The following is a 26,676-nucleotide window of genomic DNA, read 5'->3' on the forward strand; positions in this document are numbered from 1 at the left end:
CCTGGAGGGACTTAAAAGATAATTCCCCCTAGACTTCCACCTGCCCCAGCATGGAATTTAAACATTGTCCTAATAAGATTATTGGGTCCTCCTTTTGAACAGTTACATTATAGTCAATTGCAAGATCTTTCATGGAAACTTGCTTTTTTAATTGCCATTACTTCTCTTAGAAGAGTTAGTGAAATTCAGGCCTTAACCCTAGAAGAGCCTTTCTTTCAACTAACAAGGATATGGTAGCGCTTAGAACTAACCCTAAATTTCTACGAGAAGTAGTTTCCAGTTTTCATATTAAGCAACCCATTGATTAAACCTGTGTTTTTCCCACAATCTGACAGTTGCAGAAATGGCATTACACACTTTTGATGTAAAAGGAGCATTAATGTATTACATTGACAGGACTAAATCATTTAGAAAAACTAAACAATTGTTTGTGGCCTTTGCACCTCCTCATTTAGGGAAAGCAATTTCTAAATCAGACATTTCAGATGGATAGTTAAATGCATACAGAAATGCTATGCAAAGGCTAAATGACTTTTACCTGTTACACCAAAAGCACACTCCGCTAGGAAAATTGGAGTTTCTGTGGCTTTTTTATTAAAACATTCCTATTGCTGATATTTGCAAAACAGCAACATGGTCTACTTCACAAACCTTCACAAAACATTATTTTATGGCTGTATTTGCACGCCAACAAGCCAATGTTGGTCAGGTAGTACTTAGACTCTTTTTCAGACAACTGCAGTCCACACAAGTTAACCACTACCTAGGGAGAGGGACTGCTTTACAGTCTATGCAAAGCATGAGTATCTACAGCACACATGCCACAAATGGATTATGTTGCTTACCCTGTAAGCATCTGTTCTTGGCATATAGTGCTGTAGATTCACATGCACCATCCCTTCTCCCCAAATTCTTGTGTAGGTTGCAGTTCATATACTCTCTCATACTAATGCATGGCCATCTCTATGCTTACAGACACAGCATTATTTATATTCTCACCTTTCCACGGCAAAACAATCTGAAGATGACGTCGATAGCCATGCACAGTATTCCCAAGAGGAGGAGTCTCACAGCCTTGTGACTCGAAGAAAACGTCTTGGAACAAAAACAACGTGTAATCATCCGAGCACAACACTAGATGGCAGACTTATGAAAAGCATATGAATCTACAGCACTACATGCCAAGAACAGATGCTTGCTGGGTAAGTAACCTAATCCTTTTTAATCAAGTAGTTTAACTCTAAAATCCTTTAATGCCACATGTTTCATGGGTACACCCACGCTTTGTGGAATATGGCTCATGAGGTGCTCTCCCATGCGCTGGGTCACCTCAAAGAACACTTCTCTGAGATAATGAGGAGCGGTCAAGATGTGATCAGGCTCATTGTAAAGGCCGGTCACCGCCAACTCTATTGCACAGCTAGTGGGGCCTTCAGTGTCCCTGCATCGCGACACATGGTCATCAGGCTTTTTTTGTGACATAAAAGTGACCTTGGTGGACCAAACCTGTTTAAATGAGATTTCGGATGGGACTGACGTCATGCAGAATAGATTGTGAATTTGGTGTTGATGTTATTGATGGGCTCTCCGTTTGAGCCCCTTCTGAGTTGCCAGTTGAAATAGTTGACATTAAAAAGTGTTTTTCTTGTACCAAATACCTCCGTGAGGCTCATCAGTGAGCTGCAAGCACTGTGCATCCTTCTCCATTCACAAGTGTTTCCCCATAATATGTTTATTTTTTTTAAATCAGAGCGGCTTACCTTCCAAAAGTGGTAACCCATTTCCATCTGGGGCAATCCTTTGCCCTTTCTGTCTATCCACTGCCATAGCCCACTAAGGAGGTGGAGAGGCCTTATACGCTAAACATCAAGAGGGCGGTTAGCTATTACACAGGCAGTATAAGGAAATTAGGTCTGACAATCAGGTTACACAGTCGGTTAGAAGGGCAAGGTGGTTCGGAAGAGAATTTTGTCTTGCTGGCTAATTTTGTTTATTAAACTGTGCTACACCCTTGCTAAAGAGAAGCTGATCGAAAAAATCTGGGCCTATTTCACCAGGGCCAAATCATTGATGTCAGGATTGGCAAGGGGCGTTCCTGTGGCTGAAATTAGTAGGGTGGTGGCACAAACTTTCCTACACACCTTCCTAAGCTTTATTGCTTGGACTTAGAGGTGAGGAAGGATGTTCATTTCACATGCTCAGTCCTCTAGAATTTCCTCTTCAGACCATTCATTGAGGTCTGCCACATGATTGGCTGCTGCTTGCGAATCTATTTAAGAGGTGAGGAATCTGCAGGTAGAAGTATCTCTGTGAAGAAGGAGTTACTTACCTTGGGTAAATGATGTTTTCTCGTGGATACTCTATCTACCTGCAGATTTCTGACTGTTCCCGCCCACCTCCCTTTTCTGAAGGATGTTAGAGCACAAATATTTAAAAACGTCAGTGGCATGAATTTGAGAAGGTGCAGTTCAACCCTGTCATTTTCTTGTCGCCCTATGGGGTGTGGCAAAAATGATTGGTAAACAAACATCTGGGCGCTTTATAGCACCAGTGATGTCACAGTGGCTTTGTTTCTTGTGCTAGTGCAGAGCCAGCGCTCTCTACCTGCTATTGAACGTTTCTAGATCCAGTCTAGCGCCTGGGATTTCAAGAGGTGAGGAATCTGCAGATAGAGTACCTTCGATAAAGATCATTCCCAAAGGTATGTAACTTCTCATTGGTTAGTGGTTAGAACTGCATAAATAGTGGATATTCTTGGGAATTGATGTTGTCATACTATGACTATTAATTAGAAATAATAGTCACCTTGTTTGCAATCTGCATATGACTCAAAGGGGAGTTTCAGCACAATGAACATTCGTTCAGGATTGATTTGATTTGCCATTTTTTTCAATGAATTGAGGACATTATCATTACAATTGAGGTGAATTCCAACCTCTCATTTTTCCCTGGACCAGGCTAACTTCTATAGCTTCTAGCCCAAAGATCTTGTTGAGCTTTGATGTCAAATGGAGTCGATCATGAAGAACTTCCCCTTCAAAAATGCTCGTGAAGCTACAACAATGTTCTGAGCCCCTACCCCACATGAAACCGGGGAGGGTCTTACACTAAATCCACCCTTGCGAAAAAGAAGAAATGCGCAAGAGCAGAGACATCTCCGATCAAAGTTCATTCCAGACTAGAGGGAATTATACTGCAGCAAATCCAGGTGTCCATAGAATCTTTGTTGACTTAAAAAATATTGTGGCACCCAGAGAAGGGTGGGAGAGGGACACCCATCCACTCCCACGGTCAACATTAACATTGGGTAAACTCTCATCCATGCCATTGCTTCAGAAGGCGGTGAAGCAACCAAAAGCTTTAAAGGAGTACTGGAGTAGTTAAGCCTCTGGCTACCCATCGAACATTCAGGACACGGTGACCCCTAATCAAAACAGCCAGAGATCATTCCCCTCTGAAGTGGGCAACTCGATCGAAGTTGACAGGCTGAGAGTTAGCGAGGCAGGGACCTCAGAAAGTCTTCCACATAACCCTGAAGGGACCAATCCCTCGACAACATGCTTCAGAGGCTCTCTGCAATTACCTGCACCTCAATTACGCTTGACAAAGATGGTGGATGGATCTTCCAGGGAAGAGCGAGATCATGAGAGGTGTAAGAGAATGGTGTATTAGTTGAGAAGACGAGAACCCACCTCAAATAATAACTATAATCCTTGTCAAGGTGAACCACAAAACTCACAACAACATGTGCTTAACCCTCTGGTAGCTTGGCACAAAGCAATCAGGATTAACTTAGAGGCAATATGTAAAATATTTATTTAATATTCGAACAGTAATGAAGTGAAAAAAAATCACAAGAACCATCCCTAACCAATTTAAAGAATAGAGTACATTTGAATAAATAAAATGACAAAAAATCTAATAGGTAGAGCTAGAGTTTTAAAGTTTCAAAATAGCACCAAAAAGCATTAAGTGCCAACCGTGGTCAGCTAGTTGTTCGTGACAGGAACAAGGGCAAGGTTTAAGGCCGTCTGCGATAGTGTGGGTCGGGTATAAGGTACCAGGTACGTCACTCTGGAATAGAAGTCCGAATCCTCAGCGGGACTAGGTAGCATGATGTGGCCGAAGAGTGCTCCATGTTGTCTGATAGCCGCTCGACGAGATCTTGGTGAAGCTGTTTACTTTTGGTGGGAAAACTTTGAGCTGGAGACATTTGAATTTCTTGCTCAGGAGAGTTCCCTCACTGCACAGAGTTGTGAAAGGCTGAACATTGATTGTCTTGTGGAGACATCCCCTAGAGGTGTAAAGATGCAATTGTACAAGTGGTGCATTTACATAATGTCGTTCCTTTAGGGGACTGAAAGTCACATGCAATATGTGAAATGATAAGTACATTGGAAATATGCTGGTAGGCATTCTTGCCAGGGTGCCTGGTTGTAATTGCATAATAGTTATTAAAAATGTGATGCCTTTTAGGGGCTGAGATTGACTTGCATTGATCATGTTACCACTTATGATAAGTACCTCTCATTCCAAGTGATGCTCTGACAAGTATTCTTGCTACTGCGTTAGTTGAACAACCAGACTGTCGGCCACTTTGATTTAAGGGTGTATACTGTATGGTCAGTATGAGAAGCTCTCAGTCAGGGTTATTTGTCACTATGGCTGGTGTTCCCAATATAAATGCTTGTTGAAATAATGGGGTGGGCCGCCACTGGAGTGGTGCCAGTGGGAAGGGCCCTCACTCCAGGTTATGGCCAACCCACTGCATTTGGGGGCAAGATGATGTTCATACCTGTGAGTGGTGGTACTAGATCTCCCCCCCTCCCCCGCGGGAGGGGAGGGAATGTGTACACAGTGTCAAGAAGTATTTTCAACAGCTCATGTATATTTGTAAATTGATGCATTAGTATTGAGTAGTGTGTGTGTGTGTGTAATAAATGTACTCTTCCTTTTTATAAAAAAAGTACAGACTGGACAATCAATTATTGAGTGTTATTTATGCGTACCTATAAATGGGAGTTACTAGCACCACACCACCTCCCTTGAGTAAGCCTCAGACAGCTTAGCAACACTAACCTCTGAGAATTGAGCGCTACTATGGGGTGTTTGGTTCCCAGTGAAGAACAAATGTAGACCCATTATTTGTGCAGTCCTCACAACCAATGCTTATTTTTCCAACTAACCCTATCTGAGCCAAAACACTCCGATGTTTAGTGCGGGAATGGTTTAGTGAGTTAGCAGGCTGAATACTCAATATAACTAAGTCTGTACTTTTGTAGTTCCATGTGCCTGCCGAGGACAAACCCTGGAAGAGAACAAACTCCTCACTTTCTTGAGTCCACAAAACCATCAAATTTGTAGGTATACACTTGGGGACTACCATCTGGAGCATCCACAATGACAACTTTTGCCCACTTCTTCAGAAGAGGAGAGAACTGTGAAGTTGGCACAACCATGCCCTTTTGTTGCATGGCCATATCACTGTAGTAACATTTAAGATACTTCAGAAGATATTCATTTCTTTTCCAGACTGTACTGATCAGGGCTGATCCCCTGATCCTGAGACAACTGCAAAAGGCATATCTGGATTAGATAGAGAGTGGCATTAGAATTTATGAGAATAACCTTTGAAACTGCAGCTAGACCAGCAATCTGTGGAGGAATGGGGATCCCTTATTTAAAGGCCTACAAGTAGGCAGTAAATCTGAGCTACCTTCTCGAATGGTCTAGGACAGAAACTTCACGCCACTCTTGTTTTATAGATCACTTTATGGCAGGAGGCTTCCTATGGGAGGCACAGTGCAATCCCTCAAAACACATATATACAAATATTGTGACCTTACCCGTCACAAGCACAGCCATCCAAGTATGGCACGTGATTGATGAACTAGTAAGATTTACAAAAAAAACTATCTTCACCAGTGAGGCAACTTTTAATGAAAACAGACTTTGACTTAAGGCTTGCAATGAACAGGGATAGGTGAAATGCGTACAAATAGGAGATATGCTCTCAAAAAGGGTGGTTAAAACATTTGAACAGGTTTGACGGATTATGGCCTCTTGGAATAGGAGAGGTCCAGATATTTATAGATAAGGCACTGGCTCGTACAAAAGGGAATATGAGAGGCGGCCACCAGACCTTTAACCACTTTCAAGAAACTGCTACGGAAAGAGTCTGAAACATATTTGATTTCCAAACATTCTGAAATATTATAGAAGAAATATATCTATTACAATTTCTAAACAGATTAGATAGGAGAAAGAGCTGGGTTTTCCCCTGTACTGAACAATGAACAACCCTGTTGCATGCCACATACAAAAGTATTAAGCATGTTCAAGGGAGAGAAGCAGCTTGTAAGATACTGCATCATTGGCTGGATCCTGAGTTGCCTACCGACCATTAGACACTTCTACTCCCCACAGTATTGGAAAGGTGGTAACCTTTAAGCTTCAGGCAGGCCTTATGTGTTCTTTAATCACTTCTAGGATGGGGCCTTAAAGCAATATTAGATGCTCCAATACCAGAAAACCCACTTAGCGCACTCCTGGGTCAGGTGCTCGGCACAAGATGTGAAAAACGTGGTAACTGCACTATCCTCAAACATTCTGCTACTGGAGCAAAACAAGCAATTCTGGCTAAATAGGGACAATGTCAGGCACCTACTCTTGATGATTGGTATGGGGAAAATGTGGTTTGTATTGGGAATGGTGTAAATTGTACATATGCTCCAAGATGATGACCAGACCTTCCTGAAAATGTGGGGTCCATTCTTCCAGTACCTTGCAAATGACTTTAGATGATTGACATACCCTACAGCTGATCCTGCTTCCATTTAAAAACCTAACCATGCCCCCCTGAATCATGAAGAGAAGGTCTTGATCTTTGTGCGCTCTTCCATTTCGAGGATGCCAGTGGGAAGAGTAGTAAAATGGGGGTGTTTCTTATTCAACTCTGAAAATTTCAATTAAGTTTTTTGAAACATAAAATGTAGGTATTCCCCAATAAGCATAAAATCGTTTTTGGGATACACTATTCTAATAAACAGGTCTTAAGACAATGTTACTCCAGTATTGGAGCTTTCACATGCCTGAATCATTCCCCATTGTCGAGACTGGAGTCTCCGGTACATAAAAAAGCAATGCTTAGTAGTATAGCAAACTGAAAAGAGGCCGAGGCCCATTTCCCTTTTGCTACCCATAACCTTCGTTATGTAAAAGAGACCAAACTTCTCGCTGAACCAATCAGTGCTCCTCCCCCTCTAGAACCCTCCTGAGAGAACCTTTTGCCCCTAAGATTTTTCTACCGCACGTTGTGCTAGGGAGTCTCCTTTGAGCTCTGCTCAAACTTTTCAGCTTCCACTCAATCTGTGTTGGATTTGAGATTTTCTTCAGATTTAATTATTTGGATTACTACCTACTATTTCTCCATTTGTTACAATGGTTGACAAGGAGAAAAGAGGTTTATTTAGAGCCTGTGCCACCTGTTCGAAGAAAAGACTCTATACAGGCGACCCTCATAAGGATTGCATCTACTGCCTTTATCCAGACCATCAGGCAAAGGATTGTAAGGTATGTCGTACCTTTTCGAATAAAACTTTGAGGGATTGTGAAGGAAGGCTTTTACTATGGCTTCAAAAGCTAAACGCCAGGAAGGAAGTCATATCAAGTGACAGTGAAGAGGAGTCTTCAACATCTAGGAGATCTAAAAAAAGAAGCAGATCTCCTCAGGCTCATACCTCAGGGGAAAGACCTGAGAAGGCCCTTAAAAAGACCACCTTAGGGTCTTTTGGGCGCAGTCCCTCTAAATCTCCTCCATGCAAGGAAAAGGAGAGCAAGGGTCATGCTTCGGGGTAAAACATACCAAGAGGACAAGCTCCGAGCCCTCAAAATCACCCCCTAAGATGAAACATTCAGTCAAGAAGCCGGCCTCCACACCTCCTGAGGGAAGATTGGAAAAATCTACAACGTCGACGCTCCCGTCGACGAAGAAAATGACATCGTCGTCGATGAAATCTGAGGTAAAACTTAGTTCTAAGGCTTTATCCCCGTCGATGGGACCACCGTCGACGACCGTGTCGACGCCAAGATCTGTGGAGACGACGGCATCGACGACAACAATGACTACGATTACGATCGCGTCGTCGACCGGATTGTCGACGACGACAGCAGCAACGTTGACAGTAGCGTCGACGACGATAATGTCTGCGGTTTCGACTGCGAGCTCGTCGACGAGGGACAAAACCCCAGGAAACCGGATTTTTGCCAGGAAGAGGACAATTACCCCAGAACTTACCTCTCCGAGTAAGGTGACACCTTTGGTACCATCTCACCTGTTGGAGGAGGAGGAGTCAGAAGAAGGGGAGGATGATGGCAGTCCTTTTGGCTACGCTAGTAGCCCGTTGCAGGTGAAGTACCAAGAAGATTACTCGGAGGACGAATATGAAGAGTTTCAAGATCGTCCCCAGCAACAATACCCCCAGGAGTATCAGGAGGAGATGGTGAGTGTTCCATCTTCATTGCTAAAAGATCTGCAGTTCATGCTGGAGGATTATAAAAAGAGACATCCTGAACCTCAAACCTCTAAAGAATTACCTGTGGCTACACCTCAACCACGCTCTATACCAGGTACGCCAGTGCGTAGGCGAGAGATTTTACCAGAGACTTGCCTAGATCTCCACCAGCAAGGTCAGAACAAGAACCAGTGACCACAGATGATGATCAGGAGGAGGGAGAGATAATGGACCCCAGCAGAGAATGGGACGATTATCTCATTCCGTCGCCTTCTTCTCCTTCACCGAAGCCTGTCAATTCACCACCAGAAGACATTGGTGAGTTTCATAATCTAATGGAGAGAGCCACAAACAGATTTGCACTCACCATGTCAACTGAGAAAGCAGAATGTTTCTTGTACGACTTCAAGGAACCTTATCGTAAGATAGTTCGTTCCTTACCGATTGTCAGTCGTCTATGGGAAGAAGGCCTGAAAGTTATGGATACACCGGCAACGATGACTCCAGTACTTGCCAGACTGGACAAAAAATATAAAGCGCCTTCATATGCTCCAGCTTGTCTTCTAGGCCACCCCAAGCCGGACTCAGTCATAACCCAAGCGGCTCAGCAGAAATCAAGGAATCCATCAGCTCCTAGTACGACACCCCCAGACAGAGAGGGTAGGAGTGGACAATGCGGTGAAGAGGTTTTCCTCTATGTCTGCCCATCTAGTAAGAGCTGTGAATGCCCTGGCCATTCTGGGCAGGTACGATAGGCAGATGTGGTGTGACCTCTCGCCTTACATAGACTGCATTCCGGAGACTGATAGACAGGAGGCCAGGAAGATTCTGCAAGAGGGGGAGAGGACTTCGGCTGAAGTCATAGATTGTGCTATGGACATAGCGACCACAGCCTTCAGATCTTTGGGAGGAGCGGCAGTCCTACGCAGGCAAGGATGGCTAAGAGCAACAGCGTTTAGGCCGGATGTCCAAAATAAGATTTTGGACCTTCCTTTCAATGGAGAGGATTTATTCGGAAAACATATAGATGAGGCACTACAAAGTATCAAAAAAGATACTGATACAGCAAAATCATTAGGAACACTACAATATAGGAAAGTTCCTTTTCGAGGCTCTATAGGTAGAGGCCAATCGTCTTGCAGAGGAGGATACAAGCAACGAAGATATTCTTCTTACTCCACCTCATCTCAGCCCTACCGTCAGCAATATATGCAACGCCAGTCAGGAGGCTACACAAAATCTACTCCTAGAGGTAGAGGAGGTTGTCAGGGGAAAGATAACACCTGACGACAATGACAACCTTCAGGATACGGCTACACCTATTCCTCTTAAGTCACATGCTCACCTGGGTGGAAGATTGCTTATTATTTCCAAAATTGGCAGCAAATAACTATGGACCAATGGGTCCTCAACATAATTCAATTCGGACACACTCTAGAACTTCTACAAACGCCCCCTTGTACACCGCCGAAACATCAAGAGGTCAAGCACTTACATCAGATGCGTCGGGAGATTCGGACAATGCTCCGAAAGGGACCAATAGAACCGGTGCCGAACTCCGAGAGAGGAAGGGGATTTTACTCCCGATTTATGCAAGTACAAGTCATTGCTGTGAACGATGTTATCTTGCATTCCCCTCGTACCTTGCTGCAGGTTAAGGATGCGTCCGTTGCAAGAGCAACTAGATCTACAATGGCATCAAGCGGAGGGATCCTTCTAAGACCTAGTCAAAGTGACGCCGATCATGGTTCAAGCGGCGACCTGGTGGACCCAAAAGCGGAACGTCTCGCAGGGTCTTTCATTCCTTACAGAGCCAGCCCCACTGATAATTACTACAGATATGTCCCTAGAAGGATGGGGAGCGTTCCTTTAGGACCTCCAAGTTAGTGGCCGCTTGAAGTTGCACGAGCAACAAATTCACATCAACTTATTAGAACTCAGAGCCGTCCGCTTGGCATTGCTAGCGTTCCTACCAAGGATAAGAAGATCAGCTGTGTTAATAAGAACGGACAACACAACAGCGATCCACTACTTAAACAAACAGGGAGGAACAAGATCACTCTCCTTATCTCAAGAGACCCAGAAAATATGGGAATGGGCACTGCAACACGAGATACCCATAACAGCGGAACATCTCCCAGGGGACCAAAACGTCAAAGCAGATACTCTCAGCAGGCTCAAATCCACCTGCCACGAGTGGGAGATCTACCAAGGGGTTCTAGACAGCATCTTCCATAGATGGGGAGAACCGACAGTGGACCTCTTCGCAACAGCAGAGAACAGAAAATGCAGATTCTTCGCAAGCTGGCTTCCCCAACGGGGATCTTGGGGGAATGCGTTTGTGATGGCATGGTCAGGCGTCTTTGCCTACGCCTTTCCTCTAATTCCCCTCTTGCCACGAGTTCTTATGAAGATCAAGAAGGAGCCATGCAGGATGATCCTGGTAGCCTCATGGTGGCCCAGGCAGCACTGATTCACGGAGCTTCTGCTACTGTCGGAAGTCCATCCGATTCGCCTCCAGCCAATACCGTCTCTTCTGGCGATATCCGAGGGACAAGTGCTCCATCCGGACACGAAATCATTGCACTTAGCGGCCTGGCTCCTGAGCACTGTTAATTCCAACATCTAAAGATCTCAGTGGAATGCAAAGACATCGTATCAAAAGCCAGAGCGAATAGTTCGAACAAGACCTACAGAATGAAATGGAAAAGATTCTGTCAGTGGTGCCAAAAATGTAACATTCATCCTCTGAATTCAGCAGCGCATGAGATTATTCCATACATTTTACTTTTGGCTAAGTCTGGTTTGGCTCATGCCTCTATAAAGGTACATTTAGCTGCAATATCACGCTACAGAAGGACTTCCTCAGGACCGTCTCTATGGTCTGCAAGAATCATTAAATAATTCATGAAAGCATTGTTCAGAGTTTTTCCTCCAATAAAGCCTCCACCACCTCTCTGGCACTTGAACGTAGTTCTTTCTCAAATGAAGAAGCAGCCCTTCGAGCCCATACACAGGGCAGATATCAAATTCCTATCGTGGAAAGTGGCGCTTCTCATCGCGCTCACTTCGGCCAGGAGAGTGGGGGAATTACAGGCTCTCACGATTCAGGACCCTTTCTTGCAATTTAAGGACGACAGATTGATTCTCAGAACTAATCCGAAGTTTATTCCAAAGGTACCAACTGACTTTCATTTGAATGAGCCACTAGTTCTAAAACGTTTTTTTCCTCAAACAACAACAGCGGCGGAAAGAGTTCTCGATTCGCTGGATGTTCAGCGCTGTCTCAAATTCTATTTACAAAAGACTAAACCCTTCTGCAAGTCTTCACAACTTTTTGTCGCCTTCAGCGCACCCTGGAAGGGCTTCCCTTTATCAAAATGTGGGATTGCCAGATGGATTTCCAGTGCGATAGAATATTGTCATCAGGCAGCTGGAAAGCCTCTGAATGCACGAGTTCGTGCCCATTCGACGAGAGCATTGTCCACCTCCACTGCTTTGTTTGCGGGAGTGCTGAACCAGGATATCTGAAGGGCAGCGACCTGGAGAAATATGCACACCTTCACCAGGCATTACTGTTTGGAGGCAGCTGCGGAGAGTGATGTGGCGGTGGGAGAAGCAGTGCTGAGAAACATTATCCAGTAACGGTGAGCCCTCTTTTACATCCCTCAGTTTTTCTTGGTTACAAATGCACATTTTCTCTATTGCTATGTTTTGTAAAAGTGATTGCAATACTAATATAAAGAATTCTAAATTCTAAATTGAATATGTATAGAAAGATGATGTCTTAAGTAACTATACTAGATGTGAAAAAAAAAATGTGCTTTGTACTACTGCTCGCTATTCTGATTCAGCCACGTGAATCTATGAAAGCTCCATTACTGGAGTAAGAAAACAAGTTACTTACCTGTAACTGTAGTTCTGCAGTATTGGAAGCTTTCATAGATTCACATGCGACCCACCCTCCTCCCCTAAAAGGCTCACCTCGGATTTAGCACAAAGGGGGTTTATGGCACAAGTGCGCGAAAATCTGAGGGGCAAAAGGTTCTCTGAGGAGGGTTCTAGAGGGTGAGGAGCACTGATCCTTGACCCAGCTTGCAGGTCAGGCCGCTCCCCACGCCGCACAGCACCACCGGTGTGTCTGTACCTCTACCACTCCTGCTGCCTTGAGTTCGTCGCTCCTCCGCCCCACATCGTGCATGCTGTCTATTTCTAATTTGTTGCCCACTTCTTTTCTGTATCCCCGTTTTCGTTTTCCTTGCATTTTGTGCCTTCAAACCTTGCCACTTGCCCTGACCCCCTTCCTGCCTGCACCCCTCTTCGCCCAGGCCATCCCGAAGCACACCCAAGGACCCTTCTCCTGCCGGAACTGCAGCTTCACCAGCACTCGGCCCGCAAAACCACCAACTGAAGGACACAACCACCTCCGATGCATACTCCTCAACGCCCGCTCCGCCCGCAAACACGCCGTCGAACTATGGACCTTCTCGACTCTACCTCCCCAGACGTCGCCTTCGTGACGGAGACCTGGCTGAACCCCCACCTCCGCTCCCGACATCACCATAGCCATCCTGGAAGGCTACAAGATCACACGCAGGGACCGCACCAACGGTGTAGGAGGAGGAATCGCCATCATCCACAGAAACACCATCAGAGTCTCGACCAACACCGACGACCACCTCAGCACCGCCGAACACATGCACTTTCAGATTCACACCAACCCCAACACCACCCTTAGAGGAACCCTTGTCTACAGACCCCCGGACCCTGACCACAGTTCAGCGACTCCATCGCCGACTTCATCAGCACACACGCCCTCGCCTCCACGGACTACATCCTCCTCGGGGACCTGAACTTCCACCACGAAAAACAACAACGAAACCAACTCCACCACCCTGATCGACAACCTCGCCAACCTCGGACTCAGACAGCTCGTGACAACACCAACCCACGCCACCGGCTACACGCTGGACCCCATTTTCACCACAAGCCCCCACGTCTCCTTCAACCACACGACCAAACTCCACTGGACCGACCACCATTGCATTCACTTCACCTTCAGGAAACCCACAACGCACCCAACAGATGCCTCGACGCTGCTGGAGCAAGGTCACAGAAGACCAGCTAACCACCACCCTTGCCCAGAACCCACCCACCGACTCCATCGACCCTGACACCGCCGCCCGCAACCTCAGAGAATGGATCAACGACCCTCGCCCCGCTCAAGACGACTCCCTCCAACAGCCACACCAACAAGAGAGGCACCTGGTTCACCGAAGACCTCCAGGCCTCCAAACAAACATGCCGAAAACTGGAGAAGAATTGGCTCCGCGAACGAACACCGGACAGCCACGCATCCCACAAGAACGCCACCCGCAGACACCATCAACTCATCAGAACCGCCAAGAGAGCTTCATTCAGAGACCGCCTGGATACCAACCCACACAACGGCAAAGAGCTCTTCAACATCTTGAAGGAACTCTCCAACCCCAGCTCCAACATCAATGACATCCCGCCTTCGCAAGACCTGTGCAACGCCCTGGCCACCTTCTTCCACCAAAAGATCGCCATTATCCATGACCGCTTCAACACCACGACCACCCCAACAACCACCGCCCCCACGACCACCACCGGCACCAACCGCCTGCTCTCATGGACCAGCGGCAACGATGAGGACACCAGCGAGACCATGAACACCATCCACTCCGGATCACCGATAGACCCATGCCCCCACCACATCTTCAACAAAGCCAGCACAGCCATTGCACCCCATCTCCGGAAAGTAATCAACATCTCCTTCGAGACAGCAATCTTCCCGGAAAGCTGGAAGCACGCCGAGATCAACGCATCACTCAAGAAACCAAAGGCGGACCCCAAGGACCTCAAGAACTTTCGACCCATCTCCCTGCTCCCGTTCCAGGCGAAGGTCACAGAGAATCATCAACAAACAGCTGACCCGCTTCCTCGAGGAGAACAGCATCCTGGACCCGTCCCAGTCCGAGTTCCGCAGCAACCACAGCACCGAAACCGCCCTCCTCGCCGCCACCGATGACATCAGGACCCTGCTTGACAATGGAGAAACAGCAGCCCTCATCCTTCTGGACCTATCAGCCGCCTTCGGCACGGTCTGCCACCGCACACACACTACCAACACGCCTACACGACGCCGGGATCCAAGAGAAGACCCTGGACTGGACCACATCCTTCCTCTCAGGCAGAACTCAGAGCGTCCGCCCCCCCCCCCTTCTGATCCACTGCCACCGAAATCATCTGCGGCGTACCCCAGGGCTCCTCCCTCAGCCCGACGCTGTTCAACATCTACATGGCACCCCTCGCCCACATCGCCCAACAGCACAACCTCAACTTCATCTCCTACGCCGACGACACCCAGCTGGTCATCTCCCTCACCAAAGACCCTCACACCGCCACAACCAACCTCCTTGAAGGAAGGAAGGCCATCGCCTAATGGATGAGGAACAGTCGGCTGAAGTTGAACTCGGACAAGATGGAGGTCCTCATCCTCGGCTCCACCCCTTCACCCTGGGACGACTCCTGGTGGCCGACAATTCTAGGAACAGCCCTGACACCCACCGACCACGCACGCAACCTGGATGGCATCCTCGACTCCAACCTCTTCATGACTAAGCAGGTCAACGCCGTCTTCTCATCCTGCTTCAACACCCTCCGAATGCTCCGCAGAATCTTCAAGTGGATCACTGACTAGAAGAACAGTCACCCAGGCCCTCGTCACCAGCAGGCTGGACTACGGAAATGCGCGCTACGCAGGAACGACGGCCAAGATCCTGAGACGATTGCAACGCATCCAGAATTCCTCGGCACGTCTGGTCCTCGACATCCCTCGCCGCAGCCACATCACACCCCACCTGAGAGACCTGCACTGGCTCCCCGTCAACAAGAGGCTAACCTTCAAGCTCCTCATCCATGCACACAAAGCTCTCCACAAGACCGGCCCAGCATACCTCAACAGACGACTCAACTTCTACTCCACCACCCGCCAGCTTCGCCCTCGCCACTGTCCCCCGCATCCGAAGAATGACCGCCGGCGGCAGATCCTTCTCCCACCCCGCCGCCAAGACCTACCGGCCTTCAGAAGACTCCTCAAGACCTGGCTCTTCGATCACTAGTGGCACCCGTAGCGCCTTGAGACCCTCAAGGGTATGTAGTGCGCTTATAAATGTCATGATTGATTGATTGGTTCAGGGAGAAGTTTGGTCTCTTTTACATAACGAAGGTTATGGGTTGCAAAAAGGAAATGGGCCTAGGCCTCTTTTCAGTTCGCCATACTACTAAGCATTGCTTTTTTATGTACCGGAGACTCCCGTCTCGACGACGGGGAATGATTCAGGCATGTGAATCTATGAAAGCTTTCAATACTGGAGAACTACAGTTACAGGTAAGTAGCTTGTTTTCTTCCTTCTGAAAATGATTCATGCATTTTTGTTCTACTGAATATTGTAGTAGAAGTATATTGCATTATGTATTGTACCAGCAATATAGATGAAGAGGACAGAATAAAAAACATTTATCTTGTTTTTTAGCTTCTGGAAGTTTTTGCACAGTGGAAGACATTTAAGAAGATTTTGAGGGTATTTTATAAGCGACCAGTAAGTAAAGGTTTATATAAATATTTTTTGAAGAGATGATTTGCATCAAAAATGGAATGGTGAAGTCAGTAGCACATGTTTATCCGAGGCTGATACTTGATTGCCAGTACTAACATACTAGTGGTTGAATATTGGACTGTGACTCGGTGCCAGACTCTTTCTGTGTGACTATAGCATTCTCTGTAGTTAAACCTGTACAAAGAATAGTTTTAGGCTATCTATTTCAATTGCAAGTGAGTGGTCATTTATGGGATCTTCAGGAAGGACACTCATTTATTAATTAATAGTTGGTAAAAAAATATACAAACTGATGGAGGGTGCAAAATGTCTGACATCAGCTTTTGTTTCAACCAAATAAGAGTGTAACGTTTGATTCCTGGCATGTAGCTCGTATGCCATTGGCTTGATTACTGTCCTTTTGGTGGACTTTTCAAGCTGTTAGTGTGAACTATGACCCTCGACCACTTAAGGTCTGCGACGGTTTTTTCCAGCCCCTTTTGAGTTGTTCATTAAAACAAGTCACTGAGGCACAATGTCTGGAATGGGTTAGTCCAGAGTAAGAGACTGCGCTGCTTCCCCATCATCAGTAGTCAGTGCCACAGACCCCATGAATCCAACCACCTAATCACTTCTTCAAAACGCCCCTTTTTGTGCTAACCTAGCCCTCTACCTAACCTGGCCTACTCTGCTCCTATCTTTTAATATTCCCAGCTCCTTTCACTTCTTTAGAGCGTCTCCACCTTAACCCACGTTTCTCCTGCTCTTGCCACACTCCTAAGAGAGGTAGCCGAATACAGTAGCAGATGCTCTCTTACCCATTTCCTGGGCGTTATTGTTGTTGCAGTGATTCTATTGACCTGCTATATTGTAATAACTCCGTCCAACTCCATGTTGTACTTGCAGAAAACAAAGTCCCATTGAAACCGCTTGTCTGTGAACCTAACTGTTTGGGTCTGCGTGAGGGTAGAGACCTCAGTAATGCTTTGTTAGTTCTGTCCTAAGACTCTGAATAAGGCAGGCGTTCACCAATCTTTAACCTGAACTGTAGATCTAATCGTCTGGATCAGGTGATAAACTACATCAAGCTGTTACTACTACTTATAAAGTGGACACATAAACCAGCACCTTTTATCCTTGAGGAAATAGGCTGGGACTGCTTTATCGTTCACACCCATCCAATATGAAACCAGGAATTTGTTTGCAACAAGGAGACTAGGTTTGCCCCAGTTGATAGATGAAGATCCTCGCCCAACTTGTCTATCCCTCCCCCCCAATTGGGGCAACAATATCAGGATAATTTTGGTAGTATAGAAATGCCAGGATTTTGTGCCAATGATGCCCAGGCTCGCTTAGCGCTGTGGTGGAATATTTTATAAGTAATGATAGTTCAGTGTGTACCTACATTTATTCCATGACAGTCTTCAATTATGCACGCAGTCCTGCAATTCCTCTTCAAGCATTTGCCCCTTTTGCGTGCAATTCTTCCTCCTATGCTTGTGGAATCGTGTTTTATCCTATTACCTTTTGCTGTGTCTTTACCTGTGTGTTTCCTTTTTATTCATTTCACTCATTTCACAGCAATACGGAGTGGCTGCTACCAAGAGGCAATGTTCTGAAGCGGATGACATTTGTCCGATCTGCCAGGTGGAATTTACAAAGCCAATAGCTCTGGTCTGCCAGGTAAGACAAGACCACGCATTTCATAAATCCAAATTCTTGGTTAGTAGTGGTAGTTTACATTACCTGCTTATAGTCTTGTTTTAAGAGTTTGCTTTAGAAACCAGCAGATGAAAGCTTTACTAAGTTTTACTTTGATATTTGTAGTATTCTCTGTTTTTGACACTGGCAGTTGGTGCCTCACATTAGTAGTGCTTTATGCTACTCAGTTGTCCGTCTGTGCGTTATGATACAGATGCGCGTATCACTTTCACATCCACTTGTCCTTTGTGCATATAACATACTAAATTATTTGTAAGTTAGCACAGCATTTACGTAACTTATTTGCAATTATTACATGCATTAACTATTAGTGTGTATAGTAGACATCATTCATGTGGCAGGCAGACATTGTGTATTTAAATGACCAACCACCTACCTGACTTCACTCCTTTCTATGGCCCAGATCTCAGTCATGCTACTCCTTTCCTACAGCTGCAGTGTACAGAGAGCAAATGCCTCTTCTCAGCCCACCACTGTGCATGATCCCAATATCCTACAGTTTATTACCATCTTCCTGTTTTCACGAGTTGATGGTGCAAACCCATTAAAATATCCTGACCCAATTTACACAGACATTTGGATGTGATATTGAACTTAGTAAAGGATTCGATCATTGGGGTGGGTAGGATAGGAACTTTGATCTGCGCTACCCAAAATTGGCTTGATAGGAAAGCTTGATCACGCAGATCTCTAGCCTTGAAAAAGCCCCAGGTATGTGCCCCACATAGGGGATGGAACACGTGTTGGCTGGCTTAATTTTTCATACACAGAACCCATCTGAATAAATCGCTAACATTGCAATGCAGATTATGATTTCAACTGCTTTACTGAAAATCGAGGATTTAATTAATTAGAAATTCTCTCAAAAATTGTATACTTTCTACCCTTATCTTCTCAACTAATGTTGAACTTTGAAATGCACATGTTGTGATTAACGAGTACGTAATTGCAAAACGTGAAATTACGTTCGTAAATCCCTTCACTGTTATCTAATATTACACCTGTGTAGAATAATGTCAGGAGGGCGTAATTCTGCTTGCACTGGGGAAAGAGAGGGTGCTACTGGGCGGGGATGCCCTGGAAAGTTGGGTAAACGCACATATTTGTGAATTTGTCAGTATTAACAAACTTTTTTTTCGTACATTCCAATCCTGGTAACAGTCTGACGTTTAACCTCCCATCAAGGGAAGGAGCAGTTCAATTTCCAAGGTGGAATCAGGCAGGGAACTCCCAAAGTTAGCAGGAGTAAAGGGGAAGATGATTCTGTATGGTTACAAATATTTTTCCTTTGCAGAAAAAAGTTAGCTGAGGCATCTGCTCATAGATTTTCAAAGTAGCAAGTGTACATTCGTGTATTTGCTCATAAAAATTGGGTTTGCAAGTTTTTCGGCAGTACTCCTGGGAGTGCTGTGAGTCAAAACGTTTACCAGAAGTACTCCTGCAGACATTTGTGAATTCGAAAACTGGCAGAAAACCAACAGGCGGAAATGTGTTTTATTTATTTTTAGATTCAGATTCTAACACTTTTGTTAGTCTGTTATTACTTTTGTTTGCAGTTTTCACGTTACGGATGAGAGAATAGAATAGAAAATGTATTATAACATTAATTTTAGCTTTCACAGTTGTTAGATCTCACTTGCAGACTGCTTTAGCCATCTGTTGTTGAAATAGCCTTTGTGTACAATAACATCGCTTAAGCTCAGCTGTTGCCTTTCATTGGTAGACTTTCTTACTTTTTATTGTATGGATTTCCTATCTCTTCTTGTGTATGTCCCTCTCCAAAGGATGGGTTCTTCACCATTCTTTTGATTGGACGACTTGTGGCCTTCCACAGCGGACATCCGAGAACTATTTTTGTCTTTCTTTCAACACTCCACTTGAGTGCATGTTTTCTAACTCTCTACCCCATATGCTTTTCCCCCTCCCATTCCCAGCCTCCACTGTTTGTGTTGCTTCCCCCAGCTTGTCATACTGTGCTTTTTTATCAATTTGTTTTTTGGTACTGCTCCTACCCTGCTATTTTCTTTGTCCGCGACGTTCTCTGCATACCAGTGTTCTAGCTGCACAACCGCATTGAGTTCCCTTCTGGCCCCCTCTTTCTCTCTCCAGCTCCTCTGTTACTCCCCATGCCTTGCTGTCCCATTACTTTATTTCTGCTGTGGGCTGTGCAGCTGCCTTTTGTTATCAGGATGCCCCTTTCTCCACAATGTGCTTCTGCATACTTTATAAATGCTTCAGTTCATGACTAAAAGATGGACATTCACCGTCTTGGAACGATAAATTGAGAGCGTGATGATGCATGTGAGGTGACCCCTGCAAGCGTATAAGTTATCACGTTCCTGCTGGCCATTGTAGCTTTTTGTTTCATTTTGCTGATGCTCTTCAGCATCGCGCCAAGCATTGGCAAAGCTAATGCCTTGTTAAAGGTGAGAGCTATTGTCCTTGCCAGTACTCATACTGTAGCACTAAGACTCACTTAAATGTAATGAGTGTCTGCTTGTGATGTAGTTTTCATGCTAAAGTGGTTCCAGATGACGATAACACTGGTTGCTTTCTATAAGCGTCTGTATAATTTTAAAGTGGTAAAGGTCGGTTATTTTGAAAATACTAAATTTAAAGAACGTTATTTATTATTTTTATTTGTATAGTGTTTCATGTGGCGGGGAATCTGCGTGGGAGCACTAAGGGTTAGATACGCATTTTATTTTACTAGACTGCCCACTGAAGGTTTTTTTTTCCTTTCATTTGCAGCATATTTTCTGTGAAGAATGCATCTCTTTGTGGTTCAACCGAGAGAAAACCTGTCCCCTGTGTAGGACAGTAATATCGGACCATGTTTACAAGTGGAAGGACGGTGCCACCTCCCCGCACCTGCAAGTTTACTGAGCAGGGCCAGTGACATGCTCTTTTGGCAATATTTAATACAAAGAACATTAGCAATAAAAATGTAAAAATAACTGCTTTTTTCCTAAGGCATTAGCACTTCTAATCTGAGCAATACTTACAAGTAACTGTACAATCTCATACAACACCTTACTTGTGAGGACTTTTAAAAGTATTTCATCTACTATATTATCAAGAACTTGTTTAATGCGCATTACGTCTGTTTTAGCAACAGTTGCAGCAAGAAACGTTTGCGGTGCAAGTCATGAGAGAGGATATTTCAAGCCTTGCACTTGCCTTACTGCAAACTGAACAACAAAGGACATTGGAGTGGACTAGCAGTTCGGAAAATCCATTAGTTGAATGGTGTCTGCTTCCCTGCTCGAAAAGGATAACGTGGCTAGTTAGGTCAGATTTATTTCTGAAAGTATGTTGGACAGAATTTCCCTTTAAAACCATAGTCCTGATTTACTGTGTGTGTTTCTTAGCCACTACATTGTTCTTTGGCTGTTTTAAAAGTTGAAAATCATTTACCATGTTGAATGTTTGATCCTTCTGAACTAGTCCGTGTGGCCTGGCAGCCACTGATGTTGCGGGTGGTCCTGTGATTGATTGCCTGGCAGTTCACGCATCTTGCACTCCTTACCAGAATGATGCTACTTACCAGTAACATTTCTATTATGTTGCTTGAAAGGTTCACATGCTTTGGTGTAAAACCCATCAAAGAACCAATGCTGTGGAGACAAAGACATTTCCCTTTTACAGCTTCACCGGCTTTGCAGTGAAACCTACCAAGGTCCAGTGCGGGAGAAGCCCTTTCACAGTCCAGCCTCGAAACGGTCTACAGTGCTTCCAAGATCCTACTGAAGATGCTTGCCTGGGGCATGGCCTTCTCTACCCGACATGATGTCTTTTATGCACTACTGACAGATTGGAAAATTGCATCTAAGGGGGTATCCAGGTGCAAAGTATAAGAAAACCATGCAAATTAAGAAAGGATGTCACCTTTTCCATTTGTTTTAGGCCAGGGTGGGAATAGTTGGTCTTTGATTGTTGCTTAGGTTTTTTTTTTTGTAGTGGGTGGTTGGCAACATTGCTTTTGTTTTCATCATGTTAGTATCTCTGCTTTTGTATCTTTCTGTTAGATACAGGTAACGATAAAGGCCTTACCATTTTTCAGTGAGCTAGAGGACTGGGGAAAAGGGCTGTGTTATGCCGTGTTTGTATTCGGGATTTAAATGTGCTGAAATCTAAATTATATGCCGATGGTGCAAGAGCCCCACTAGTGGAACGAAGGTTTCACAATGCTTCTCAAACCAAAGACAACTGATGGAGTTGCAAACAAATGATGTAGAGCTGCAATGTCCTTTTGATCGCGCTCCTGTGCATCTTCTAGTATTTGAAACTGGCAGCTGGGCTTGGCCTAGCACGACTGACTGTGCAACACTGGACCTTTACCATAGCATTCGTTTACACACCACACCATTCTAGCTATGTCTGTTGTTCATCTACGTTCGTGTTCTGAAGACATTTCATTAAAGGCACAGTGGAAAAGTATGATTCACCAGTCTCTGCATTGAAGAGTAACAAATATAACACTGACCGTCAAAAGGCATTGTCCAGATCATTACATTGAGTACGTGGGGGCGGATCTTAGGACCCTGGCCGTATTGCCTTCTGCCTTAAACACTGGCAGGAATAGGGAAAGTAGGAGGTGATGGGGTTTGAGAGGTAATGAGATAATGTAGAGACAATATATGTACATGCATTAGTTCGTAACTATACATGCACTGTATTTATAGGGGAATTTCTGATCTGTGTTTTTTAACATACATCGAGGTGTTATAACAGACAACCTTAGCTTCACTTTAACTTTTGTTTTTGGCAGTCGGAAATATATATGTACATCCTTTGCCTACAAAATTAAGTGTGCAGTAAACAATATGTTATTTAGAATAAGGTTACTCAGTCATTTACTACCAAAGTGCAAAGGTCGCATACCATGTTACTACTATAGTGTGGTGTAACTGACCTGGGAAAACACTGTCAAAGAGCGCATGTTGCGTTGAACTCTGGCAGTAGTCAGAAGGCATATTAAATATAATTTTCATCTCACGGCTTGTTTGAACCCCTTGCACCCTTTTTCTGTTAAATATATTTTTAATACATCTACATTTTACATAGTACAAGTGAGCCTAAACCATATAAGTAGATTTGCAAATAGAGTAATATGCTGTTCATTATCATTGTGTAGGAAGGTGCGGTGCATCAGCGCTCACCCAAGGCTTCAACTTTTTTGATGTCATAGCCCCTCCCCACACTCAACAACGATGATGAATAGTATAGGGCATTTTCCTCATGTGCATATATGCAGCAACTTTTGTTATTCTGGGCTCAGCTACTTTTCAGTCAGAGCAGCCAAAACATGACAAGTGAATAAAGGAATCCAAAATCTATAGAGTATTAAGTTGTTAGATGTGTTGGATTAGATGTGCAATGGTCATTGTTGACTTTGTTACTCTTTGATGCGGAAAGTGTGAAAAGCCAAGTATAATACATAGCATTCGTCTCAAACCTTTACATTAAATGAAATGAGTCAGAAGTCGGTTATGTAGTATTGTATTTTATTCCTAGCAGAAATACTTTAACACAGTACCTATTAAAGGAATATTGATAGATGAACATTCAGGCCTAGGAATGCCAAGACCTACAAGGACAGTAATGGGGAAAAACACAAATCATGGCTGCATAAATTCTCAAGATTGTGTGAGAGAAATGACTTGGCTCAGTCAAGCCTAGACTAACTTCAAAGTATAATATGCTCAACTTCTGCTTTTTAACTTCAAGATTTTATACAAAGTTTATGGCAAAATGAATATATTCACATATTTTTCATATTTTATGTACATTTTAATACATCATCTTATAAATGGAAAAAGTAATATGGTGTTGGGGAATCTTCTCCTAGAAATGACCACAGTGTATTGAATATATAGTGCTACGACATGAAAAGCCTATTATGGTTTGGTGAATAAAAGACTATTGATCGGTCTTGTCATCTTTTTTTTGTGTGAAAAGGTAACTGAATACTGCTGACCTGGACCGGTTGCTCTATCCACTTCCAAGTTTATAAACTATCAAACAGAAATAGCTTCTCTTAGTACTTTTTTCATTATGTCCAATCACCATGAGGTCCGTTTACAATCACAAAGGCTCTGTACCTAAAATTCCATGCTGGGGTTGAGAAAAATGGAATGAGGTAGCAATTGTGGGAACCAGAAGAGCTACTGCAGTTTCTTTTAGGTCTTGTCCGAGGCAACGTGCCTCTTGTCCGAGGCTCTACCTCTTTGAGATCTATTGTATATTAAACAACCTAAAAAGGGTTTAGAGCCCACTCATTATTTTACATTGATTGACGTCTTCATAATACTCACTTTTTTTTTATATTGGTCAGTGGCAGCTGGGCTGGTTTCATTATGTCGGCAGGATTTTGGCTCCATCTGTGTTTTTTATTCGATGCACACAGACACAAGCTTCGAACCGGCACATATCAGATGAATTACTCCACCCCACACAATGCCACTCTACCTCATTGTACGCCACTCCTCCTCACCACTCCACACCGCTTTATGCTATGCCACTGTGCTCCACAATACTCTACTGTCCAGTGAGAAAGAAAAGGGAGGATCAAGTATATAGATCAACAGAAAGTGAAACACAAGGAACAAAACAAGTTTAGTGGAAAAGAATCAGAAATGAAAATAATATATCAAAAGAAGCTCACAACTAAAACTCAAACACAAAGTGGAGAAACGATCAAAATGTACACAAAAGAAAATCTGCTGGAGTGCTAAAAAGAACCAAGGGGCAGATTTACGACTTCTGGCGCACCTCTGCCCATCAGCAGGAGGCGTTCCTGCACCGGAAAGACCCCCCTGCTCAGAAACGCCTTCTTGTGGCGCTGGGCTTTACAACGTGATGCATCTCCCAGATGTGTCACGTTGTAAGTACCCCGCACCATGGCGTTGGATTTGCGCCGCCTCTGCGTCACAAATTGACGCAATGGCAGCGTAAAAGAGGCGCAAGGGGCTTGTAAATCTGCCCCCAAATATTTTGCTACATGTAGGTGTATTTCAGATTTTTTTTCCCCTGTCATTATTCTTGCCATAAACAAAATGTCCACAAAAGAAAATCTGGAGTGCCAAAAAAAACCCAAATATTTTGCTACATATGTATGTATGTATTTCTGTTTTTTCCTATAATTATTCTTGCCATAAATTAGTTGAGGTAATATTTATATTTAATATGCCTCTCGCTACGTTGGATTACTGTACTCTGCGTTCTTCCCCACCCTCATTTCCTCCTCCTACCTCACCAAGCACTAAACCCAATTGTTGCCTCACTACATCATAACTACTGCTACAGCAAATCATACTATCTGATAGAGACTTCAAGCCGCAGATTCATTATTTTAGAATTTTCCCCAGGTGTCTGACTGGATCTGGAATTTTTTCTGAGCAGGCCCTTTGCACACCATTAGGTGTCATTGTTTGGCTCTGCATGGCAACGTTGGACCAGAAGCCCCAGTGCGCTGTTCTAAATATCTTTTTTTTTCTTTCGAAACCATCAGCGCGGATTTGGATTGAGTTTCCTATAGTCACTTTTTGGACTACTTTTGTTTTGACATTTTGTTGAAACAATACCAGTGTGCCTTTTTTCAACCCCTGTTTTGGCTATATTTCCCAAACAAACAACTTTCTAAATCTTATGCTACCTGTTACAGGCTGATATCTGTGCACGTACATACGCAAACACACTCACACACTTTCATACACACTCTCACACACACACACACACACACTCTCACACGCTCTCTCATTCTCTCACACTCGAACTCTCTCTCACTCTCTCACACTATCTCTCTCACACTCTCTCTCTCACACTCACTCCGTTGCTTGGAGCTGGACCATAACTCCAAGGCCTGTCCTGTTTTTAAGACCATGACTCCGAAGGCCATACACAAGCGAGCCATGAAGCTCCTGGCTGCTTGACATGCAACTCTGCACCGCTTCAAGTCTTGAAACTGTTCTCCGAGTCGCTCGAGCCATCTATCGGTGTGATCCAGGATTTCTTCATGTAAGTCTCACAAGAAGTCAAAGCACTCTTCAACTTCTCCACGCAGGTGTAATTTATCGGATGAAATGCAGGCGCAATAACATAAATCTTAGCCTACTCCGACGACGTTCCCATGGATCCCCAGCCTGGGTCTGCACTGCGCTTCCCTCAGTTTCCCGAGCCGGAGAGACCCCTGTCCAACTCAGTGAGTTCTATGAGGCCATGCAACTCTTTTTTGGGCAGTTGAAGTCCTCTGGAGTGCCTTAGGGCCCCATGGACTCCGTAGGTACTCTGACTAGATTCCCAGTGGGAGGTTTGCCCCCTCCACCAGTTCGTTCAATCAATCAATCATGCCATTTGTATAGCGCACTACTCACCCGGGAGGGTCTCAAGGCGCTTGGGGGGAGGGGTATGCTACTGCTCGAACAGCCAGTTCTTGAGTTGTTTCCTGAAGGCGAGATGGTCCTGGGTCAGCCGAAGGTGGATGGGGAGGGAGTTCCAAGTCTTGGCAGCCAGGTAAGAGAAGGATCTTCCTCCGGCGGTGGCTCTTCGGATGCGTGGTACGGCTGCGAGGGCGAGGCTGGTGGACCGTAGCTGGCGGGTGGGCGTGTAGAAGGTCAGGCGGTCGTTGAGGTACTTGGGGCCCAGGTCGTGGAGAGACTTGTGTGCGTGGGTGAGGAGCCGGAACGTGATCCTCTTGTCGACGGGGAGCCAGTGCAGGTTCCTCCGGTGGCTGGAGATGTGGCTGCGTCGGGGGACATCCAGGATGACTCGGGCGGAGGCGTTCTGGATGCGCTGGAGTCTTTTCTGTAGCTTGGCTG

The 26,676-nt window shown here is 44.8% G+C and overlaps 1 protein-coding gene across 1 annotated transcript in view; it reads left to right on the forward strand.

The window, feature by feature from the left end:
- Window positions 1-23,791, forward strand: part of RNFT1 (ring finger protein, transmembrane 1) — a 203,749-nt gene extending 179,958 nt beyond the window's left edge. Inside the window, exons 7-9 of the mRNA XM_078679824.1 lie at window positions 16,073-16,138; window positions 17,717-17,818; window positions 20,609-23,791. Of these exons, the coding sequence (XP_078535950.1) occupies window positions 16,073-16,138; window positions 17,717-17,818; window positions 20,609-20,743 (303 nt within the window). The 3' untranslated portion in view covers window positions 20,744-23,791. The remainder of the gene's footprint in view (window positions 1-16,072; window positions 16,139-17,716; window positions 17,819-20,608) is intronic.
- The last annotated feature ends 2,885 nt before the right edge of the window (window positions 23,792-26,676 follow it).

The sequence above is a fragment of the Lissotriton helveticus genome, chromosome 3_1 (assembly GCF_964261635.1).
Source record: "Lissotriton helveticus chromosome 3_1, aLisHel1.1, whole genome shotgun sequence".
In the NCBI taxonomy this organism is placed as follows: domain Eukaryota; kingdom Metazoa; phylum Chordata; class Amphibia; order Caudata; family Salamandridae; genus Lissotriton; species Lissotriton helveticus.